The sequence below is a fragment of the Eretmochelys imbricata genome, chromosome 5, assembly GCF_965152235.1.
Source record: "Eretmochelys imbricata isolate rEreImb1 chromosome 5, rEreImb1.hap1, whole genome shotgun sequence".
NCBI lineage: Eukaryota > Metazoa > Chordata > Testudines > Cheloniidae > Eretmochelys > Eretmochelys imbricata.
The window spans coordinates 42,365,771-42,390,066 of NC_135576.1; the positions used below are offsets into that span (position 1 = coordinate 42,365,771).

The 24,296-nt window shown below is 39.2% G+C and overlaps 1 protein-coding gene across 8 annotated transcripts in view; it reads left to right on the plus strand.

The window, feature by feature from the left end:
• The window catches only part of ERBIN (erbb2 interacting protein), a 223,459-nt gene that overhangs the window by 153,015 nt on the left and 46,148 nt on the right, over positions 1-24,296 (plus strand). For all 8 annotated transcript variants that reach the window (XM_077816949.1, XM_077816948.1, XM_077816947.1 and 5 more), the window contains 11 exons: positions 1,776-1,832; positions 8,959-9,022; positions 10,890-10,964; positions 13,106-13,250; positions 13,754-13,826; positions 15,809-15,938; positions 16,382-16,497; positions 17,599-17,668; positions 18,520-18,619; positions 23,174-23,295; positions 23,940-24,110. In XM_077816949.1, the coding sequence (XP_077673075.1) occupies positions 1,776-1,832; positions 8,959-9,022; positions 10,890-10,964; positions 13,106-13,250; positions 13,754-13,826; positions 15,809-15,938; positions 16,382-16,497; positions 17,599-17,668; positions 18,520-18,619; positions 23,174-23,295; positions 23,940-24,110 (1,123 nt within the window). The remainder of the gene's footprint in view (positions 1-1,775; positions 1,833-8,958; positions 9,023-10,889; positions 10,965-13,105; positions 13,251-13,753; positions 13,827-15,808; positions 15,939-16,381; positions 16,498-17,598; positions 17,669-18,519; positions 18,620-23,173; positions 23,296-23,939; positions 24,111-24,296) is intronic.

The following is a 24,296-nucleotide window of genomic DNA, read 5'->3' on the forward strand; positions in this document are numbered from 1 at the left end:
GAAAAGAAGACTGAGAGGGGACATGTCTTTAAGTATGCTAAGGTCTGTGTCAAGGTTCCTCCCCCATCTGAACTCTAGGGTACAGATGTGGGGACCTGCATGAAAAACCTCCTAAGCTTATCTTTACCAGCTTAGGTCAAAACTCCTCCCCAAGGTACAAAATATTCCACCCTTTGTCCTTGGATTGGCCACTACCACCACCAAACGAATACTGGGGAAGAGCTGTTTGGACGCGTCTTTCCCCCCAGAATACTTCCCAAAACCTTGCACCCCACTTCCTGGACAAGGTTTGGTAAAAAGCCTCACCAATTTGCCTAGGTGACTACAAACCCAGACCCTTGGATCTTAAGGACAATGAACAATCCTCCCAGCACTTGCACCCCCCCTTTCCTGGGAAATGTTGGATAAAAAGCCTCACCAATTTGCATAGGTGACCACAGACCCAAACCCTTGGATCTGAGAACAATGAAAAAGCATTCAGTTTTCTTACAAGAAGACTTTTAATAAAAATAGAAGTAAATAGAAATAAAGAAATCCCCCCTGTAAAATCAGGATGGTAGATATCTTACAGGGTAATTAGATTAAAAAACATAGAGAACCCCTCTAGGCAAAACCTTAAGTTACAAAAAAGATACACAGACAGAAATAGTTATTCTATTCAGCACAGTTCTTTTCTCAGCCATTTAAAGAAATCATAATCTAACACGTACCTAGCTAGATTACTTACTAAAAGTTCTAAGACTCCATTCGTGGTCTATCCCTGGCAAAGACAGACTATAGACAGACACACAGACCCTTTGTTTCTCTCCCTCCTCCCAGCTTTGAAAGTATCTTGTCTCCTCATTGGTCATTTTGGTCAGGTGCCAGCGAGGTTACCTTTAGCTTTTTAACCCTTTACAGGTGAGAGGAGCTTTCCCATGGCCAGGAGGGATTTCAAAGGAGTTTACCCTTCTCTTTATATTTATGACAGTCTGTTATAAAGAGAACTGTAGTCAGTTGTTCTTCATGTCCACTGCAAGTAGGAGAAGACATAATGGCCGTAATCTGCAGCAAGGGAGATTTAGGTAAGATATTAGGAAAATTTCTAACTGTAAGGATAGTAAAATATTGCAATAGGCTTCAAAGGGAAGTTGTGGAATCCCCACCTGAAGGTTTTTAAGAACAGGTTGGACAGACACCTGACAGGGATGGTTTAGGTGTACTTGATCATGCCTCTGCACAGGGGGCTGGACTTGATGATTTCTTGAAGTCCCTTCCAGCCCTACATTTCTATGATTGATACTTGTGGAAATAGAGACCAGAGGTATTGTTTTAACAGCTTTATGTATAGGTATAGAATGTACAATATGGTCTAACATAGTCCCTATAGCAGAAATTGTGTTTTAATTTGTTTTCATTAATCCTGCTCTCTCCCCTCAAACAACCTTTTGTTTTGACATCTCAGGAGAATTTATATAAACTAAAAATTGTTTGAAATGTATAAAAAATCTGTGGGTAGAAGAGAACAATTGTGTTCAAGCAAGTGCAAATCAGAAGAGAGATCCAGATTAAAAAAAAAACTAATGAAAAGGTGAGATTACAACAATGTGACTTTTTGTACAGACTATCTTTGCAGTCTTAAGTGAAAAATATTCCTGGTCTTTAAATGACTTTTTGTACAACTACTAAAAATAACTTTCAGTTCCTGTTTCTATCACAAAGTTTGGGTTTCGTCAGAAAATAGAAATGTTTTACCTTTTAATGGTCAATCATTCTATCATGTGTTTATATTGCAGGTTAACTAAACTCCAGATATTGGAACTGAGAGAAAACCAGTTAAAAATGTTGCCAAAGTAAGTACAGATGGAATATTTAAGGTACATGCCTGCTTGCTTTTCAGTTTCAGTAAACTCTTAATGACTACTAAAAAGTGGATTGAGCCTTAATTGACCCAAGATTCACCAAAACTTCATGATCAAACCCAAAGGAATCAGCCCTCTTGCAGAAACTCTTCCTCCTCCTCATGTTCAGTCTCTTCCTTGTCCTGGCTTTCCAAATTAGCTCTTGCTCTCTCTTCTCTAACCCAGTGGACTCCTTGATCTTCTGCCTCAGTACCGAATCAGTAAAAACTCAAGTATCTATGTTAATTTTCTCCTCTTTCCTCCAGTTACTGGGACTGCATCCCAAGAATTGTGTCTTAATCCAGCTCTGTGAATGTTATGATTCTAGCTGAAAATATTTTAAATTCTAATCCCATCAATTTCCCTCTCCAGAAATCTTGACAAATTTTAGTGTACCATTGCTGCACTCTGTGTGTATGCATAAATTTATTTTAGTGGCACTAAGTCTTTTCGACTTTACTGTTGAAAACTGTTGTGGATATTATTCAAATTCTAATATTAAAATCAATGTATGTGGGATTAGTAGATGCTTATTGTTCAGCGTGACTGGGTGAATTTGCTTGTTTTTGAACAACTTTGATCATGAATGCATTTATTATTGATAAAATACAACACAGTACATACCTATGTTCTGTGGAATCTGTGATGCAAGATGTATTCCAAAACACTTCACCAAATTGTTTAACATAGCTAGTGTGAGTATCTCCCAATCACGTTTCCACAGCTGTAAAATGCTTGTTAAAATTTTAATCTGGGGTTGTCTTAATAGTAAAATTCAACTGCATGCTTTATTGTTTAGATTGTGTATCACTTCTAGTCCCTTCTTTCACCTCTTAATTTCAGGCACTGATTGTGGGTTGCTCTCCTTATTCTAGCAAGAGACAAACTAATCCAGGAATCTGACAGTGTTGTTACTTCTGTGGTCTGGCAAGGCCCTGAGTAATTTAATTTTCCACCTAATCCACATGGTGATCCTACTTAACTTAAGACTGTTTTCATTTGAGATATATGCAAGTAATGGCATACAGCTGAAATCCTTTCTTGGACAGAATTGATTGACTTATTTTGCACATTGTGTCTAGGTACTCTACATCAGGGGTGGTCGTGCTTTACAACCCTCCGAGCCACATACGACAATCTTCAGAAATTCGAGAGTCAGAGCACACCTACCAGGGCTCAGGGCTTCAGCTGTGCAGGGTGTACCTGCCTGGGTTCCAGGGGTGTGGTCATGTGTCACCCCCCCGCCCCCTCCCAGATTTTTGCCAGGATTTGCAGACTCCAATTTGTCATATGATGCAGCCAGGCCCCCTCCCTGCACAACAGCTGCTGGAGCTGAGGCTGTGAGGAGAGCCAGCAGCAAACAGCTGGGAGCTGCCAGGAGAGCTGCAGCCCCTCCTCACAGAGCTAAAACCTGGGAGCTGCAGGGAGGGGCCGCTGTGGGTAAGAGGGGAGGTGTGCCTGGGGATGTGTGACTCAAGCTGTTGAGGGGAATGACTGAACCTTTAAATTGTGCCCCCCGTCACACACACACACTCTCAACAGGCACCAGTTGTCTCTTGCAGTAGCCTGTAGTCCCACCATCCCACTGCAGGGCAGAAGGCCTGAGGCCATTCACCCCCTCCCCTGCAGTCTAGTAGGCAGAAAATAGGGGGAATGGGGCCTTTGCGAGCTGCACTTTAACTGTAAATGAGCCACATGCGGCTCGCAAACCACAGGTTCGCCACCCCTGCCCTATATGGTGAAGGGCTCACCTGTCAGCATGTGACAATGGCCCAAAAAAGGTGGTATTGAAAACATTATTTAGAAAGGGAACTTCAAATGCTGTTTCAGAGTAACAGCCGTGTTAGTCTGTATTCGCAAAAAGAAAAGGAGTACTGGTGGCACCTTAGAGACTAACCAATTTATTTGAGCATAAGCTTTCGTGAGCTACAGCTCACTTCATCAGATGTATACTGTGGAAAGTGTAGAAGATCTTTTTATATACACACAAAGCATGAAAAAATACCTCTTCCCACCCCACTCTCCTGCTGCTAATAGCTTATCTAAAGTGATCACTGTCCTTACAATGTGTATGATAATCAAGTTGGGCCATTTCCAGCACAAATCCAGGTTTTCTCATCCCATCCCATCCCATCCCATCCCATCCCATCCCATCCCATCCCCCCCACACACACACAAACCCACTCTCCTGCTGGTAATAGCTTATCTAAAGTGACCACTCTCCTTACAATGTGTATGATAATCAAGGTGGGCCATTTCCAGCACAAATCCAGGGTTTAACAAGAACTTCTGGGGGGGGGGTAGGAAAAAACAAGGGGAAATAGGTTACCTTGCATAATGACTTAGCCACTCCCAGTCTCTGTTCAAGCCTAAGTTAATTGTATCAAATTTGCAAATGTATTCTAATTCAACAGTTTCTCGCTGGAGTCTGGATTTGAAGTTTTTTTGTTGTAATATCATAACTTTCATGTCTGTAATCACGTGACCAGAGAGATTAAAGTGTTCTCCGACTGGTTTATGAATGTTATAATTCTTGACATCTGATTTGTGTCCATTTATTCTTTTACGTAGAGACTGTCCAGTTTGACCAATGTACATGGCAGAGGGGCATTGCTGGCACATGATGGCATATATCACATTGGTGGATGTGCAGGTGAACGAGCCTCTGATAGTGTGGCTGATGTTATTAGGCCCAATGATGGTGTCCCCTGAATAGATATGTGGACACAGTTGGCAACGGGCTTTGTTGCAAGGATAGGTTCCTGGGTTAGTGGTTCTGTTGTGTGGTATGTGGTTGCTGGTGAGTATTTGCTTCAGGTTGGGGGGCTGTCTATAGGCAAGGACTGGCCTGTCTCCCAAGGTTTGTGAGAGTGTTGGGTCATCCTTCAGGATAGGTTGTAGATCCTTAATAATGCATTGGAGGAGTTTTAGTTGGGGGCTGAAGGTGACGGCTAGTGGCGTTCTGTTATTTTCTTTGTTAGGCCTGTCCTGTAGCAGGAGAATTCTGGGAACTCTTCTGGCTCTATCAATCTGTTTCTTCACTTCCGCAGGTGGGTATTGTAGTTGTAAGAATGCTTGATAGAGCTCTTGTAGGTGTTTGTCTCTGTCTGAGGGGTTGGAGCAAATGTGGTTGTATCGCAGAGCTTGTCTGTAGACAATGGATCGTGTGGTGTGGTCAGGGTGAAAGCTGGAGGCATGTAGGTAGGAGTAGCGGTCAGTAGGTTTCCGGTATAGGGTGGTGTTTATGTGACCATCGTTTATTAGCACTGTAGGAAGTGGATCTCTTGTGTTGACTGGACCAGGGTGAGGTTGATGGTGGGATAGAAATTGTTGAAATCATGGTGGAATTCCTCAAGGGCTTCTTTTCCATGGGTCCAGGTGATGACGATGTCATCAATGTAGCGCAAGTAGAGTAGGGGCATTAGGGGACGAGAGCTGAGGAAGCGGCGTTCTAAGTCAGCCATAAAAATGTTGGCATACTGTGGGGCCATGCGGGTACCCATAGTAGTGCCGCTGATCTGAAGGTATACATTGTCCCCAAATGTAAAATAGTTATGGGTAAGGACAAAGTCACAAAGTTCAGCCACCAGCTTAGCCGTGACATTATCGGGGATAGTGTTCTTGACGGCTTGTAGTCCATCTTTGTGTGGAATGTTGGTGTAGAGAGCTTCTACATCCATAGTGGCCAGGATGGTGGTGTTAGGAAGATCACCGATGGACTGTAGTTTCCTCAGGAAGTCAGTGGTGTCTCAAAGGTAGCTGGGAGTGCTGGTAGCGTAGGGCCTGAGGAAGGAGTCTACATAGCCAGACAATCCTGTTGTCAGGGTGCCAATGCCTGAGATGATGGGGCGCCCAGGATTTCCAGGTTTATGGATCTTGGGTAGTAGATAGAATATCCCAGGTCAGGGTTCCAGGGGTGTGTCTGTGCGGATTTGTTCTTGTGCTTTTTCAGGGAGTTTCTTGAGCAAATGCTGTAGTTTCTTTTGGTAACTCTCAGTGGGATCAGAGGGTAATGGCTTGTAGAAAGTGGTGTTGGAGAGCTGTCTCTACATACAGTCTCTACGTAAAAGAATAAATGGACACAAATCAGATGTCAAGAACAATAACATTCATAAACCAGTCGGAGAACACTTCAATCTCTCTGGTCATGCGATTACAGACATGAAAGTTGTGATATTACAACAAAAAATCTTCAAATCCAGACTCCAGCGAGAAACTGTTGAATTTGAATTCATTTGCAAATTTGGTTTCCTTGCATAATGACTTAGCCACTCCCAGTCTCTATTCAAGCCTATTTCCCCTTGTTTTTTCCTACCCCTCTGCCCCCCCCCCCCGACATTCTTGTTAAACCCTGGATTTGTGCTGGATATGGCCCACCTTGATTATCATACACATTGTAAGGAGAGTAGTCACTTTAGATAAGCTATTACCAGCAGGAGAGTGGGTGTGTGTGTGTGGGGGGGGGTGTGAGAGAACCTGGATTTGTGCTGGAAATGGCCCAGCTTGATTATCATACACATTGTAAGGAGAGTGATCACTTCAGATAAGCTATTAGCAGCAGGAGAGTGGGGTGGGAGGAGGTATTTTTTCATGTTTTGTGTGTGTATAAAAAGATCTTCTACACTTTCCACAGTATGCATCTGATGAAGTGAGCTGTAGCTCACAAAAGCTTATGCTCAAATAAATTGGTTAGTCTCTAAGGTGCCACAAGTACTCCTTTTCTTTTTTTAAATGCTGTGATATTAATTCATTTGACGTAAAGAATTTTGTTTACCTTTAGCTTCATGATGTCTTATTTCTGGTATATGTAAACTGACATCCCTCAAAGTGAGGGACGTTTGACATATAGTTACAGTTGAAATGCAAATATATCGGTAATTCCCAGACGAAAACCTACATGTAGATGGAGTTAAGTTTAAGAGAATATATCAGTAACTTAAGTGTAGTTCTCTTCTGGATAGAAATGTTGACAGGAATGTTGTAATGCTTCCTAGGTGAAATCTTGGCTCCACTGATGTCAATGGGCATTTTGCTAGCGACTTTAGTGGGGCCAGGATTTCATTCTGTATGCACAACAATAAATTCAGCTTTAACTATGCAGTCTTGACTAGCGCCACCATAATCTTCCTAGCAACACAGCTGCTGCCATAACTCTTCCACATCTTCTAGGATCAATTCAGCAAGGTACTTAAAGCTATTGGTTTTATTTGTGTGTTTAAAGATAACATCATGCAAAAGTACCTTGCTGATCTGGGGCCTTAGAGAGTAGCACTATCAATATATGATATGGCTAAGAAGGAAGCCCAGCATAGCTGCTAAAACTCTCAGCACCCTGCGTCTACTTTGCAGGTGATATAATTAGCAGATTAATGCATGGCCCACCTTCAATTATGAAGTGAAGGCAGGGACTGTAACAAACATCTAAATTAAAATACTTTTAAAAGTCCAGATATATGTTTATAAATAAAGGTGCTTTATAACTGTGAAGAATGAGTTTGGATGAAAAAAATCAATATAGAACTAAATAATAGCAAAGGAAAAAAGACATTTGGAAAGTAGATGCAAAAGGGGGAAAATGCTTTATTGGTGCTAATGAGGTACACCAGCCTGAATAAATATTTTGCTATAGAGCCTAAACAATTTTCTTGCTTGTTTTCCTGTTGATTTTTCTGTATTTTTTCCTTTAGTTTGTTCACACTTATTGATACTTGTTGATTTTTATTTTTAATCATATATGTCATTGGACAAACATATTAACATACAGCTAGTACTCCTACTGAATTAGGTTTGAGTAAAATATTTAACACTGAAGCAAAAAGCACTTGTTAAAGCTGTTAATCAAAGTGAGTGAGTAATGTCTAGCAACTAAATTAACCTTAGTTTGTGCTAAATACATTATGTAGCTTTAAACTGATCCAATATTTAGAGTTTGAAGAATTGGAACTATTGTAATGCATATTAAAAATAGGTCTTCTATTTGAAAGGAAAGCAAGAGTACTGAACATTGCATAGACGGTTTATTTGATAGCTGAAATTAAAGACAAATTATATATGCAGAAACTAAGAAGCTTCTCAGTTTGGAAATGTTTTCATTGGCTTTTTAAGTGTACTTCTGATTGCATTGTTTTCAACAACAGTTACACTTACAGTGACCACTTCCTAAAAAAAAGGGGGGTTGGGGGGAACAAATGATTTTTAGAGAGGGTTACTTTAGTACTATGCAGGGCCAATTCCTGCAAACATAAGCACGTAACTAAAGCTGGGTGTCATCCCACTGAAGTAAATGATATTGCTAGCATCAATAAAGTTATCCATGGGCCTAAGTGTTTGCAGTACTGGGGTCTAAGGCTTAATTAAAACTGTCTGTTAAATTCTTTATTTTTGACTAAATTGAAATTTTGATTGTGTTTTGTATAATATGACTGCTCCATTATGCAACGCTCACATTGATGAGGGAACGTAGATAGAAAACGAGCATTCTGGCTGTAGATGGTACATCTACACAGCAATAAAACACTCTCATCTGACCTTGGGTCAGCTGACTCGAGCTTGCAGAGCTTGGGCTGCAGGGTTGTAAAATTGCTGTATCGACATTCCAGCTCAGAGGTGAGGGTCTCAGCTCTTGGGCTCCAGCCCGAGCCCAAACATCTACACAGAAATTTTTAGTGCTGAGCCTGAGTCCAGATGACCTGGGCCAACCAAAGATGATGTAACGAGAGAACTCTGAAGTGATTGCAATGAGTTGGGAGAGATGGAAGGAAGTGTAAGTGGGTGGAGAGTAGCTTTACTGAATGACTTGGAATGATTGGTCATAATTTAATTTACAAAAATTAAGTGAGCTGACACTAGATTACTTAAAGCTCTGACTTCTTTTATGTGATTTAGTCAACGGGATCATTAATGTATAGTTATTCAACTGAACAATGTATGAAAATATTAACCTATGTAGCAGTCTATTTACAAAACTGCATCACTATTTAATGCTGATTAAAAAGATGTATTAGTATGAATACAGGAAGATTGGATGTAACTGGTATTTTTTTAAATCTAATTCCTTATTAATTCCTTCCATGTGCAGAACCATGAACAGACTGACTCAGCTAGAGAGACTGGACTTAGGAAGTAATGAATTCACAGAAGTGGTGAGTTTTAGTTAAGTAGCAGAGCTTAGAATCTTTTCCTAAACCTTTATCCTTAAATCTATTTTTAATCAACATCAAAATGTAAAAATCCGCCTATAATCTATGTTACTGAACAAATGTTGCATACACTTCTTTCTGCTTTATGGAATCTATTGTAAAAATTCTGGCAAAATATTTATTTTCCCTTTTCCTTTTAAAAAACCCTAATGATGTGATAGGACTGTGACATTTGGTAGAAGATGCATTTTAATATGCAGGCATAGGAATTCTTTTATTTGGTGACAAAATATTTAAATGGTCCAAGTCTTCATTTGCTTCAGTATGGCAGGCAAATATAAACTGTAAAGAGGAACCTTCTATTGATAGATAGTGAGTGTAAATTATTTGGGCTCAAGAGAAATTATTATTTACTTGCTGTTTTGGGTAATGCCCACAATAGTGTTGGCTTGGGGTTCTCAGACCTTGTCATAGGGAAGATTGCCTCCTCTCCCATTCACAATGCTGCAGACAAGCACTTCCTCTCCCATTTACAATACCATAATGTCTCTGTAGCAACTACAGCAACTGCTGATACAGAAAAGTAATATTAGGAAAGTATTCAATGTATTTTTAGCTGTCTTATAATGGAATTTAGCAATTGGAAACATGATGAAGAGCCAACACCGTGTGATCGGCCAACTCTCTGTGGACCACTAGTAAGTGCTGTGTGGGGGACAGTTTGAGGAGTGCTGTTGTACCAGGCACTTCCCTATGCACTACTAGCCTGTGTACTAAGAAAGTATACTGAGGATCAGATTACTTGGTTTCTGTTCCTAGCTCTGGCACTGGGCTGCTTTGTAACTTTGGATGAGTCACTTCATCCCTGTATGCCTGTTTTCCTTCCTACTTAAAAAGTTTAAAGAGTTTGCATTATTCTATGAAGATCTTTTGGCAATGAATGTTAAATTTCTTAAGGAATCCACTTTAAATCTTCACTCATGAACTAATTAAGACTTGCTTGGGAATTCTCAGAAAATTAGTTCTGTACTTGTAGTAAGAAGCGTAATTTTGGGAAGAGGTTGCTGTATTCTTCATACATAATAAAGTGATTGAATCCCCGTTTTAAGTGCAAAACTCAACTCAGTCTTAACTATTGGGCTACAGCCAATACCTCCATCATATACTCTCTCTGTTTTTTCAGGAACACAGTATAAATATTTCCAGTGAAGCATACATATGTGTGTTTTGTCAAGTGATATTGCCTCTTTCCTTGGGTTTGAGAAAACATTTGTATTTAAATGGGAAAACAAATTCTACATTCCTTTGTCTTCTATATGTCTTCCTTTGAGGCCTATCACAAATTAAGGAGGAAAGTTATAATAGGATCTCATTGTTAAAATATTTTCTTCGCTGATATAATGGTTCATTTATGCCATATACACCTTTTGATTTGCTACTACAGTGTTACAGGTTTTAAGCTACAGCTTTTAAGTTCGCCTGGTCTAGCATCTAATAGACCTTAACTGGCTGAATAAATAGCCATGCTGAGGTGTAAAATTAATAGAATGTTTTTAGATCTCTCAGTATGAAAGGCGATAGGTACATGTAAGATTTATTTAATGTGTGTTGCGAAAGGAAAACAAACTAAGTTTTTTGTAAAGATTGTTTTAAAAATTTTAGCCAAATGTTTACACTTGTCAGAGACTTACATTTTGTAAATTCGTTATCTGTGTTGTGTTCTGTGACTCCACACAAATCAAGTATAAATTTAAAACTTGGATTAAAAAAATCTTATTAAATAAGACTATTCAAATGGCTGAATTGACTGTTTCACTGCTGCATTTAAACTGTTCTTTTGTATCTGATTTAAAAAAAAATTTTTTAACAGCCTGAAGTACTTGAACAACTGAGTGGGTTAAAGGAATTTTGGATGGATGGTAATAGACTAACTCTTCTCCCCGGGGTATGTCTTTTTGATGTTTTAAATGCATTGTATTTTAACTGTGTAGTAGTACTTGTCTTGTCAATTAACTTCTTAAATTAAGAATATTTAACAGTACCACAAAGCTAGGAGATTAAGTGCTTTTGCTTAAGTAACCCTTTTGAAAGCTGTTGCTCATCTCTTGTGGGATAGGTATAAACAGTTCCTTTCAGTGAAAGTAATTGTTCTATCGTTTTAGATTCTTACCTATGCCTCAATTCTGTAAAGATTTAGATCCAAATCCTAGTTTTAATGTAGGGATATCTACTTTTTTTTTTTCCCCCCGGGAAGAAATTGTACTTTAGAGAGCAAACTGCAATTCAGAAGATATATTTTGGTAAATTCTAATGATTACTGTAGATATAGAATATGGCCAATTATTATTAATCGCTTTTGAGTATCTCCATTCGGTGTACTTAAGAATTTTACTATGGATCTGACCCAAAGCCAATTGAAGCCAGTGCAAATGTTCCCATTGATTGTAATAGGTTTAGGGTCAGGCTCTATATTCTGGATCTCAGTTACAGTTATGTATGGTCCACACTGACATTTTATTCCTGTTCTAATGAGCCTTAAAATAAATAGTATATACTAAGGGTCACCAAATAAAATTGACAGGCAGCAGGTTTAAAACAAACGAAAGGAAGTATTTCTTCACACTACACACAGTCAACCTGTGGAACTCTTTGTCAGAGGATGTTGTGAAGGTCAAGACTATAACAGGGTTCAAAAAAGAACTAGATAAGTTCAGGGAGGATAGGTGCATCAATGGTTATTAACCTGGAGGGGCAGGGTGGTGTCCCTAGCCTCTGTTTGCGAGAAGCTGGGAATTGGAGACAGGGGATGGATCACTTGATGATTACCTGTTCTGTTCATTCCCTCTGGAGCACCTGGCATTGGCCACTGTTGGAAGACAGGATACTAGACTAGATGGAATTTTGGTCTGACACAGTATGGCTGTTCTTATGTTCTTACAATTACAGCAAATTGATTATTTTGGAACTTCACTGCTGATTGTTTTTTATAACTTGTACTTCAAAGTATGGTCAATATGTATTTTGCTTTCAGACTTACAAAGTCGTAGTGCTCTTCTGACATTTGAGGCTTGTAGTCAGTCTACTTGTGTCTACAGCACTTTTCTAGGAACTGATCTATAGCCATCTTTAGTCTTTTTTTTCCATTTCAATTAATTATTCCTTGGATAAGATTTTTTTTAAAGCCTTTCTGCTATACTGTACAGCCTAAGTTTGGTAAAACTGTCCATAAGTGACACATGGTGTTTTAGCTGGTTTAGTGTTCATAAACATTTGTGTATGCTTGAGCCATGTAGAAAAATAAGAAAGTTAAAGTAAAAATATGAAGAGCTTAGGTTTTTGCTTGTTTAATCCCTCAACTTAGTCCAGTTAATGATTGCCATTGGAGTTGCTTTTTAGGGGAAGGTAGGGTTCAACTCTACAAAAACTGTACGCATCAGGGAGAAAGTTGAGCGCCTGAAGAGCAATAATGCTGCTTCACCTATGATAAATTATGACACTTCCATGTTACATTAGGTACAGTCTCTGCTTATGCTAAATTAAGGAGTGTTCCTGGTCCAGAGATTGAATTGTAAAATGAATAAATCTTAAAAAGAAACCCCAATAAGTGCATTTTTACATTTAAACTGTGCAGGCATGCATACAACTATACTCCACATTCTGATATTTATATATTATAAAAATAAATGTAGTAGCATGATCTAGTTTGGCTATTTAATATCAAATTACACCATGATGCTAATAATACTTAATTTTATCTTCTCTTGCAGCATGATACTTTAGTAGGGATTCTCAAACTTTTTTGCTGGGACCTCCTTTGAAAAATAGTTCAGGCTGTGACAACCCCCCTCCATACCATGCCGCCCTTACTTCTGCACTGCTGGTGGTGGCAGTGCTGCCTTCAGAGCTGAGCACCCGGCCAGCACCCACCTCTCTCGTGACCCCTGCTATAATAGTCTTGTGACCTCCTTTTGGGTTTTGATCCCAGTTTGAGAAACGCGGCTTTAGAATCAGTAGACTGTAAGAGATAATGGCTTTGTTCATTGACTGAAGTTGCAGAATTAACCCATTTTTCCCCCTCACGTTTAGTTAATTGGCAGCTTGAAACAGCTGACCTACTTGGATGTTTCTAAAAACAACATTGAAATGGTTGAAGAAGGTGTTTCAGGCTGTGAAAGCCTACAAGACCTGCTGTTATCCAGTAATTCACTTCAGCAACTTCCAGAGTCCATTGGTTTGTATTATCCTCTAATTTATGCGCTTTTAAAAAAATTAAGGTAGCTATTGGACAAAACTTCATGGAATACAATTTGGAATAGCCTATGGACCCAAAATCAAAACAGTAATCTTAAACTGTTCTATTAATAAATATGCAAGACATTGGATAAAATAATAATGCAGCAATATTGAGTAACATTCTGGGATTGCAGATTTATCACAAAGTTTGAAAAAAATTTTGTAAATGAATGGTGAAGTATTAACTTTAACTAGAGATGAGGGGGTTATCTTTTCTGTGTGGCTGACATATGATAAGCTGAAAATGAAACTCTATAAACTAATGTGTTTATTTCCTCAAGAGATACATAGCATATATGTTTCCGAAGTTTTCAGGTAATATGGAAAACAACATGACTTGCCAGTAACATTTATTCTTAACTGCAACTTCCTTTATTTGAAGATATTACACTCTTTTCTTATTTGAACACTCTTTTTTGATTAGATTTCATTTTACAACAGGTTCACTAAAGAAAGTAACAACACTTAAAATTGATGAAAACCAATTGATGTATTTGCCAGACTCCATAGGAGGGTAAGTCTTTCACCTGTATAAAACTTTGCCTTGTTTTTCTGCAAGTTCTTCATTAACAATCATCTACTTTCTGTGGTAGTGGTATACCTATATCTTTGCTTGGTATGACTGGTTGCACTTCATGAGATAATGATGTTCAACAGTAGCCTTCACATCCAGCTGCTAGTTGGCTGTATGTAACTGTTTGTATTTTCAAGGAGCAGAATCCTGCATTCAGAAATGCAGGCATCAGTATATATGAGAAATGAACTGGAAGTATGGGAGAATAAAATAATACTTATGCGTAAGGCTGCGAGTCTGTCATGGAGGTCACGGTTTCCGTGACTTCGGGAGTGGCTGGTGCTGAATCAGGAGCTGACCAAGCTGGGCAGCCCCATGGCCAGTAGCAGCAGTTTGGGTGTGTTGGAGGGGGTTAGGGATTGGAGGATGCGGGGGGGTGCTTACTTGGCGGGGGGCTCCCTGGCTCCCACTGGCATGGCACTGAAGCTCCCAGGCAGCAGAGGGGCCAGCAGGCTTTGTGCTGACTGTGGCCACAGGCCCCGCCCCCACAGTTCCCATTGGCTGCAGTCTCTGGCCAATGGGAACTGCACAGCTGGCGCGTGTGGTGGGAGCAGAGTGCAAAGCCCCCTTACCAGCCCCGCCAACCCTTCCCCCGCCCAGCACCAGCAGGGGTCCCAGGCCACCTCCCCCAGCACCTGCGGTACCCCCGGACCACCCTTCTTCTCCTCCCCAAGCACCCGCGCCCCGCTTCCCAAGTTTTAGTTACGGGTATATAATCATGGACAGATCACAGGCCATGAATTTTTGTTTACTGCTCGTGACCGGTCCATGAACTTTTTACTAAAATATCCGTGACTAAAACGTAGCCTTTCTTATGCGTTCAGTAAAACATGCAGTCAAATTAAAATGTAGAGGAACATAGTGTATACAAAAGGTCCCCCAGCTTCATATTTTTGGCTGAGTGAGTTATATACTGTAAACATTTCAAATAAACTGAAATAGGTATTTTATACATTCCATTTTAAAAATGAGACATGAATATCTTCCCCGATTAAACAGTCAACAAATCTGATTTGGGCCAACCCACTAATCTTTTATTATCATTAGGTATTCACCATTTTTATCAGAGTGAACCAAGTTACGTAATAGTAAAAATCATTGGTTCATAAAGTAAATACTGTAGAGAATTTAGAATTTTTTAAAAAATGAGTTGATATAGTAAAAACTTACAGGCATTCATTCATTCTATTATTTTTGCCTAGCTGTACTAAATTTGTTAAAGTTTGTTTGGACATCAAAATTCAAGGCTAAGGTGCTAGGTACAAATTGCAGTTTATTTACTGTGAGACATAAGTGAACCAGCTGGTGTAAAACCATAAGTTATGTTTGCACTTCAGCCCTGTTTCTTCACCTTTTAAAAATGTTTGCTTAATGAGGTCATCATCACATTGACACCGACTGCTCTCTACATGCCATATTCCTACTTTTTAGGACTAAAGAAGTCTTTATCCCTTCATTGCCGCCCCAGCTTAACATTCTTCTGATTCTGGCATGTCCACTTTGAATGTTTCCATTATCTGGTGTGCTTCAAACAGCACTGTATGATGCAGTGCGTAAAAAATTTAAGTGGAGATGCTGGGCCCTAGGAAAGAGGTATCTAGGTCATCATCCATTTGGATTTAAGGACTGTGTTGGGGTAGCAGAGATAGAAAAACAGGCCACTGTTAAGAGGAAAAAGTCTACTTTAGCCTGAATACATAAGGAGAGAGCATCAGTGTAGATCAGGTTCAAAAAGTATCTGAATTTTTGAATGGTTATTTAGGTTTCTGAAGCGTTTGAGTTTCATCCATAAATTTAATTGTAAATAAACTTAGTCTAATTATAATGAAAATTAATTGTATTAAGAATTATGTATTGTTAAAGCAAGTAAGCTTTTATGTATATATCAGGTTGATATTTTGAATTTCTTTAATTTTGTTCAGGCTAATATCAGTAGAAGAACTGGATTGTAGTTTTAATGAGATTGAAGCTTTGCCTTCATCTATTGGGCAACTCACTAACATAAGGACCTTTGCTTCAGATCATAATTTTTTAACGCAGCTGCCACCAGAGGTATGTTTTTGCTCAGAGCTAATATTATTCCACATATTACCTGGATATTAGACTATATTTTATAGTTACCTTAGTTCCATTCACTTCAGATACCACAGTGACAGATTTTGGGTGGATTTTCTGAAAATGCTTTAAAAATTCATTGATGTACATATAGTGGAGTTAAAGCAATTGCAATCCAAGTATTCAACTATTTTGAGACAACCTTGGTTTTGCAAAAGTAATGTCTGAATTGTTAGTTCATAAACAACATGGAAAATAAAGGAAAGAATAATTGCTTATAGTTAATACTGTATTATAATGGTATATTCACTTTCATATTTAAGAAAAAAGCAAATAAAATTGTACATACAAAATAAAATGTAATATTAGATGTGTTCATTCTAATATTGTGAATCAGTGTAGGTAGAGTTGTAAAGCTGAATAATCATTTATTTTTTCAGATTGGAAACTGGAAAAATGTAACAGTGCTATTTCTGCATTCCAACAAGCTTGAATTTCTCCCTGAAGAAATGGGTGATATGCAGAAATTAAAAGTCATCAATCTAAGTGACAATAGGTTTGTGAATTGCATTCATTCAGTTAAATATGGCATAAAATGCAGAAGCATGGCAGAGATTGGAATCTGAATGCGTTGTCTCTCCAAGACACTTTGTACAAAATATAATCCTTTTCATTCCACCCTTCCAAAAATGTTTTGATCTTTCTATTGGAGTTCTTTCTCATCTTAAAACTTAAAATAACACCTTTAATTTATATTTTATTATTTGTCACACTAATCGTCATACTGCATATTTTTGGACACCTCTACATTTTGTAAAAGCTTCTTTATTCCTTTCCAGTCACTGCATTGGGAGTGATTCAAGAAGCAGAACTGCACTATTTCACATTTTTATTGCTATTGTACTCTTCCAGTTGCATGTGAATCCAGCAGATAAGTTGTAGTTGTTAAGCCCAAGTGGTTTTAATGAATCTCTTTTCCCTTGTGTGGCACAGGTTCATCTCATTCATAGTCATCAGCATTTATTCGTTTGGAGTTAAATTTGTAAGACTATCTGAATCAGTATTTCAGGAAAGATTTGCATGCCATATATGTATGAACAGTACAAGGCAGGATACAGAGTACTATCACAGTATACTGTATAGTACTTTGAATGCATCTCTGCATTTACTAGACTGGTCAGTGAAACTGTGATAAAAGATTTCTTTGCTGGAATTTGCCATTCCATTGAAATTGAAACATTTCACAGAGATCATTCGATTTTGGCAAAGTTCCTCTGGAAGTGAAGGAGGATTCCAGTGGAAAACAGCTAGTTTCCTGCCAGCTTGCCTACCTGCCTACATTTGCGTTAGCGACAGTTTAGACATTTTGGGGGGGTGAGTGGTTGTAGCTAATCAGAACAATACCAGATTTCAAAATATTTGAACTCCTCCACAAAATGGAATTATCTTTCTCAACACAGCCATAGCATTTACTGGAAATTAAATGGTTTGCCCCTCAAATTATTACCCTTCTATTTATCTAACAATATTTTCTTGAAATGTTTCGCAAGCTTTTTAGAGGCAATATATATAGCATTGTTTCTGAACAGACCATTAGTCTTGACAGCCATACTTAAACTAAATTTTTGTCTTGTATATTGTGATGTTTCTTTCACAGACTGAAGAATTTGCCCTATAGCTTTGCAAAGCTGCAACAGCTGACTGCGATGTGGCTATCAGACAATCAGGTGAAAAGTATTTTTAATAAGTTTGTATAACTGATATTTGTCCAAGTTACTCTTAATAGAAATAGTTAATTTTATGGAGTAATTAGTTGGTAAAAAATGATAATCTGCAAATGCACCAAGACAACCTTGGGTTGTAATTTTCTCAGTTCTTATAAACTAAACAGCAGTGAGTGGCACATGAATGGGAGACATTCATACTTCTGGCAATCCAACAGTGTTGAAAGTGCAGGTAATTTAGTAGATAACACTCTCTCTTCTCTTTGAGTCAGTACTGAACCAGTGCCCAGATTGGTATTAAGGGGTACTATGCTGCTAGAAATACATTTTTTCAGTTGCGATATAAAACAGAGGTAGCAACCACACTGGTAATTTCAGGATCCTTTACATTTTTTGTAAGGCAGGGCACTGAACCTATTGTCCTGATCAAATTTTCGTTTAGAAAATTGTTCTGTTCTATGCACTTCCCTGCAGTTTCAGATTGAAAATGTACACTGCAGATGTAGAATATTTTGGGATTATATAATGAATAGAATGAAAAGTCCTAGAATGAAAGTGAATACTTTGTTGTATATACATATCCATCCATTTTATGCATCTCTAATAGACTATTATAGAGTGTGTGTTTATCAAATTCCCACACTATTATTATTAAATATGTATTTATTTGATATAACTTTGTTTTATATAACTTGTAAAAATCCTTCAGAGAAGAATACATGGGAAATAATGCCAGACAGATCAGTCTTCAAAATCTAATCTGCACTGGGTAGATAAGCAGCAGGGATTTCAATGTTTAGATCCTATTTGCATATTGCACATGTATATTCTCATAGTATTTTTTCTTTTCTCAGTCTAAACCGCTCATCCCCCTTCAAAAAGAAGTCCACCCTGAAACACAGAAAACAGTGCTTACTAATTACATGTTCCCCCAGCAACCAAGGAGTGAGGATGGTAGGAATTTCTGAGTGATTCTTTTTGTCAAAAATGCTGACCAGTGAAAGTAAAAATGGAAAGAGTTCAGAGAACATGACTTTCAATATATAAAACTTTTTAGATCTAAAAACAAGAACAATCTGATGAAAATTTGTCTGAAGAATGTGAACAATAACTTCTCAGAGGTAGAACTAGCGAGTCCAGGGATTATTAAATCGGGGACGGGGGGACAAGCCAGAGAGAGATAGAGTGTGTGTGTGACAAAGAGAGAAATAGAGGTCAGGACTGGCAGTGCCTTCTTTTATTATGTTTGCCTGACTCATCCCATTATAAGAGATAATTGTTTTCAGTTGCTTATAATTTTGCCAAAGATTAACCTTTTGGCCTAGAAATTGCTCTGCCTGGTGTCTGCCTCAGACTGACTTTTTTTTAAAGTTTTGATCCAGAATGGTTTGGCCATTTCCAAGAATGAGGTTGGGGAAAGATATTTTGTTTTGTCATACTAAAAAAAATGTTCTTAAAGCCATTTCATTGAAAAGCTCCAACATGTCCTTGCTTTGGCACAGGAACTTGAAAGTTGGCGGGGGTTTGGGGATGGCCTTTGTTTCAGGGATGTGCTGTTGCTGTCCCCATGAAAAAACACCCAAATTTGTCCAAGTTGTAAGCCTTTGCAAAATCTAAGTTGCACATGGTAGGTAGACATGTTAGAACTTTACAGATAAAATTTCCAAAGATTCTGTCCACCTGGGCATGCACCAGCCCCTCCCAGCTTCTACATCTGACCAAACTCTTCATGTGCCATTGCCATAGAATAACTGAGCATGCACCAGCCCAGAGATATAGGAGCTCAGCAGGACTTTCATTGCATCTGCTCTGATCCAGGGTGGGGCTGGGCACCAGATCTGGGAGCAGGGAGACTGTTTCTTCTGGTGGTGGCCAGGTAACGTAAAGGAGGAAGTTGCCTGATTGATGCAAAAAGGATGAGCTGGACTGGGGGTGAGGGTAGGAGAAGTAGATTGAGACAAGGAACCTAGGGAGAGGAAGGGAAGACAGGGGCGAGTGAGTGGGAGGACTGGCACCAATTGGGTAAGGAGTTGGGGACCAGTTTCCTGGCGAGGAAAACTGGGAGTGTGGGTGGGACTGAGAGTGGATGAGAACCTGGGAGACTGGGAGTGGCTGGGCAAGGACATTTAGAACAGAGAATCAATAAGAGTGGAGAAGATGGATAGATCTGATGAGGACTTGGATGTGAAGAGAGAACTAGGACTGCCTTGGTAAAGAGATTGGGAAAAGGAGCTGGGGAAGGGGGAGACTGAGTTTGCAATAGGAACCTTGACAGGGAGGCTAGGATTATGAGGTGGGGGTAGGGGGGAGAGAGATTGAGTGAGAAGCCAGAAGCTGGAACTGGCTGGGCAAGGAGTCTAGGAGCTCAGGGAGTGAGAGAAAAGGAATGGGGGAAGAGAGTTGGACTCGGGGAGTGTGGAGAACAGGGTTGGTTGGGCAAGGAGACCGTAACTGGGAAGAGACGTGAGGAGTGGAGGCGACTGGCTAGATGACGACAAGAATGCCTCTGGGATGAGGAGCCAGGGTGGGGAAGAAGTGGCACGGGGACAGGTTGGAGGGGTCAGGGCAGAAGGAGGTAGGCTTGTTGGAGGACAAGCAGAAGGATACCTGGCCACTTCAGAGCTTCAAATGGAATCCTAGATTCCATTTTTCTCACCATTCATCTGCTGTCAGCAAATATCTCTGAAACCTACTGGCAAAGTGTCTCATTCCCCCATTAGTGTTAGTCCACAAGGAGGATGACAACCCACTGCTGTTATCAGTTACTTCTTCAGCTCAAGGAGCAGAGTTCTGTGCAGTGAATGTAAAAGTTCCAACTCTGCTGATTAACCATGTAGTTATCAACGTGATGCCACATAATAGAATTTCTGATTTTTTCTTTTAAGTTTGCTTTTTCAAAGAACCTAGGAAATTACCCACACGTTAAAAGTTAAAGTAACATTATTAAGGTTGTGAAGTCAAGTACTCAGAAGTTAGGAAATGTCAGAATTGAGTAACTTCTGTAACCTTGTGACTTCACAACCTTAATAATGTTCTTTTAACATATATTCTGATACCAAATTGTGAGAGTATTATCACCAAAAGGGGGGAGGAGTCGTTCCAACCCCATATAAGGAAGCAGAAAAGAGGAGCAAGCGCTCTTCCTCCACTGCAAAGCAGTCATGAAGGAGAAAGGTTCCCCCCAACCCCATCTGAAATTCCATCATCAGCAGAGTTGGAACTGAGTATGGCCCCAAAAGAGCATGAGATGAGATTAAAAATCATAAGATTTTAAAAGGGAGGGTATTTATCTTGTCTTGCCTTCCAATTTTTAAGCTCTTTAGTTTATGATTGGGTCATGTTTTCAACCTTTTTCTCTATAATTATGAAGGCTAGAAACTTTTTTGTTTTTTTCCCATGAAAGAACTATGCACTATTCATTTGAGCAGGTGGAACCATAAGAAAAATATGACATCATGGCAAGACTTGTAATGAAATTGCAAGAGTTAGTAACACTGATTTGCATATTAAAATACTGGAGAGAACATTGGTGGCAATTAACGCTTTGTTGGCAACATTCCCTGTTTCACAGCACAAATGCCCAATATATTAGTGTAGTGGTCAGAAAAGTGACTGTAAAAATGGCAATTTCTTGCTTAACACATCTGCTTCCTATGTGTATGGGAATCATATTTAGAACTATAAATTTTAGTAACTTTATTATTGCTAATACCCGGATTAGGATATACATTTTCAAATAATTGTTTCTCATGCCAGTGAAGTTGGAGAGAGTGGATGAAAGTCCAGTGTCTCCATTTGGGCTCACCTGACTCTAAATTCATGAGTTGCTATCTTTTATATAAGCCATTCCCACCAATGCATTTTTTTTGGTTAAGGCCCAATAGATTGATGGGAGGACCTCCCTTTGATGTCTGGGGTCACCATCCCAAAACCAGGTTTCAAAAAGAACTATAGGTGGAATTTAGAAGATTGAATCCTTTATTTGTTTTTAGGTTGGAAAAACCTGCATAGTAATGCACTCCAAATATAAATTAGTCAACTGAAATTTGTCTTCGAAGATGTCTTTTGCTGAAATGTCAACATTTGCCTTATTTATTCAATACATATAATTTTAATCATCTTGACTATAGCAGGCTACATTTGGGGTTCATATAATCTAGAAATTTATTTTTCTATTGAAGCAGTTCTCAAACTTCAGCAACCTGAAGACCCCCAATTTGATTTAAAATTTTTCAGAGACCCCCCAAAGGCCCCCCACTCAGCCCTTGCCTTTCCCCCTTCCTGAAGGCCATGATTTTCCCCCTTCCCTGATGCCACGCCCCCACTCACTCCATCCCGCCTCCCTCAGTCACTCGCTCTCCCGCACCCTCCCTCACTCTCACCAGGCTAGGACAGGGGGTTGGGGTACAGGAGTGGATGCGGGCTCTGGGAGGGAGTTTGGGTGTCAGAGGGAGTGAGGGGTGCAGGCTCTGGGCTGGGAGTTTGGGTGTGGAAGGGGATGAGAGGCGCAGGCTCAGGGCTGGGGCAGGTGTGTGGGGTGCGGGAGGGAGTGAGAGGTGTGGAAACAGGGTGTCTCCACAGGGTGTCTCCACATGCTGCACCCTGGAGCACTTCCAGGAGCAGCACGGGCCCAGGATCCCTGCTCTTCCCCCACCGTCCCAGTACCTTCTGGGGCCCCCAGAGGTCTACAGACCCTAGTTTGAGAAACACTGTTCTATTGCAAGTATAGGAATGTTGAAAAGCAGCTGTTTATGTGAGCAATCTCTTCATTGCTAATGTGATATATAGGAATGCAGGAAATTTTTGTTGTAAAGTTTGACAGATTAATACAGAACCAATTTATGTAATGTCTGTCATGAACATACATGCTGCAGTAAGTGGTGACAACAAGGTAATCTAGGATATTTCCTTTTGCTTAAAATAAGAAATAGTTTGTAAAACTGTTGTAATTTTCATAACTCCTGCTTAACCATGTGCTTATCTTAATGTTTTTAGTGGGCTTTTTTGTTATTTTTAAGGCTCAGTAGTAGTAGTAATAGAAGTAGTGTGGATATTTGGAAGTCTGGCATATTTGTATGTAAGTCTTTCTTTACTGGAAATATGTAAATCTTAGTGAAATGAAGTTGAGTGTTGTCATATCAGCCTTTATTAGGCATATCAGAAAAGCAGCCTGCATAATTTGTTACAGTTGGCAAGCTCAGCTCAGGAGAGTTCCTTTGGTGAGAATACTGGAAAACTGAAATACAGCTTTGCAGAGGATTTTTTTTTGTAGATTGCAGCTGAAGTCACTATTAATAGAAAACAGGCAGGTTCTCAATACAATGAGCTGCAGCATAGCATTGGTCTGAGGATAGAAGATGTTCAGTTTCTGGTACTTCTGGTCCTGTACCTTCTCAAGTACAGGTATAAATACAAACCCCACCTAATAAAAGGAAGGAAAAAGAAATGGTTTCTAATATCATTTAATGTGTCCTGTATTTATTAGAATTGTGTTTGTTTTTTATTTAGTTCTGTTCATATCTGATAATGAAAGTTTCAATCCCTCTTTGTGGGAGGAGCAGAGAAAACAGCGTGCTCAGGTGGCATTTGAATGTGATGAAGATAAAGATGAAAGGGAGGCACCACCCAGGGTCAGTATTGCCAACTCCATTTTGAATTCCTAATTCTTCCCCTTTACTCTTGCTAATGGCTATCAACCTCTATCTGCACTGATTAGTCTCCAGTAGCTGAAGAATTAAAAAGTGTAAAATCTATTTTCTTTTCGTCCCTCATATTTTTTAAATTACCCAAGGGAGAAATCTTTTTGATCAGTGGGTGTCTCCTTTGCCTGGCCAAATAGGATATGTTGTTAAAATGGAGCACATGTTATTAAACTGTGAGCTTTAAGGTTTAAGGCAATACTGTTTTTCTGGGATACTACTGAACTATGATGCTTTGCAAAAATTTAGGACAGTAGTTAGGAAGAATCATTGGTATCTCATAGCGATTAAGGACTGTATTTTGAGTTTTCTCTAAATATATGGCAAGGAGAAACTGCAACCACTTTAATGGGACAGGATGAGGCAGGCTTCTGTGCATTGGACAACAAACTGTTTTCTGGGACCAGTTAATTTAGCCTCAGCACTCCTGGGCTTATCCAGGTATAATTCCATTTGCCAAATGGCAAAATAGGTATGCAGGGTTTGTTCTGTTAATTCCTTCTTGTCAAATTCATATTTGATTAAATATTCATGTTTTAAGTTGTTTTGTTGCTCTTATTTTCTTTGTTTCACAGGAGGGTAATTTGAAGAGATATCCAACGCCATATCCTGATGAACTAAAGAATATGGTCAAAACAGTCCAAACGATAGTACACAGACTAAAAGATGAGGAAACCACTGAAGATGCTGGCAAAGAGTCAAAGAAAGAAGGCCAGCAAGTTTCAGTAAAAGATGTGGGTGTAAAGGTTAGAATCAATTCCTCTTCCAGTTTTGACAGCTGTCCCAAAGATCTGGAATATAGTATTGCATAACAATATATTGATTTATTCTTTCTAATTCAGTCTTCTTTTAAAAAAATATTTCAGTGAGGGGAAAAAAAAGTCAAATTAAAGATCATAACCTATGTATTCAGTACTTTAAAAGAGCCAGTA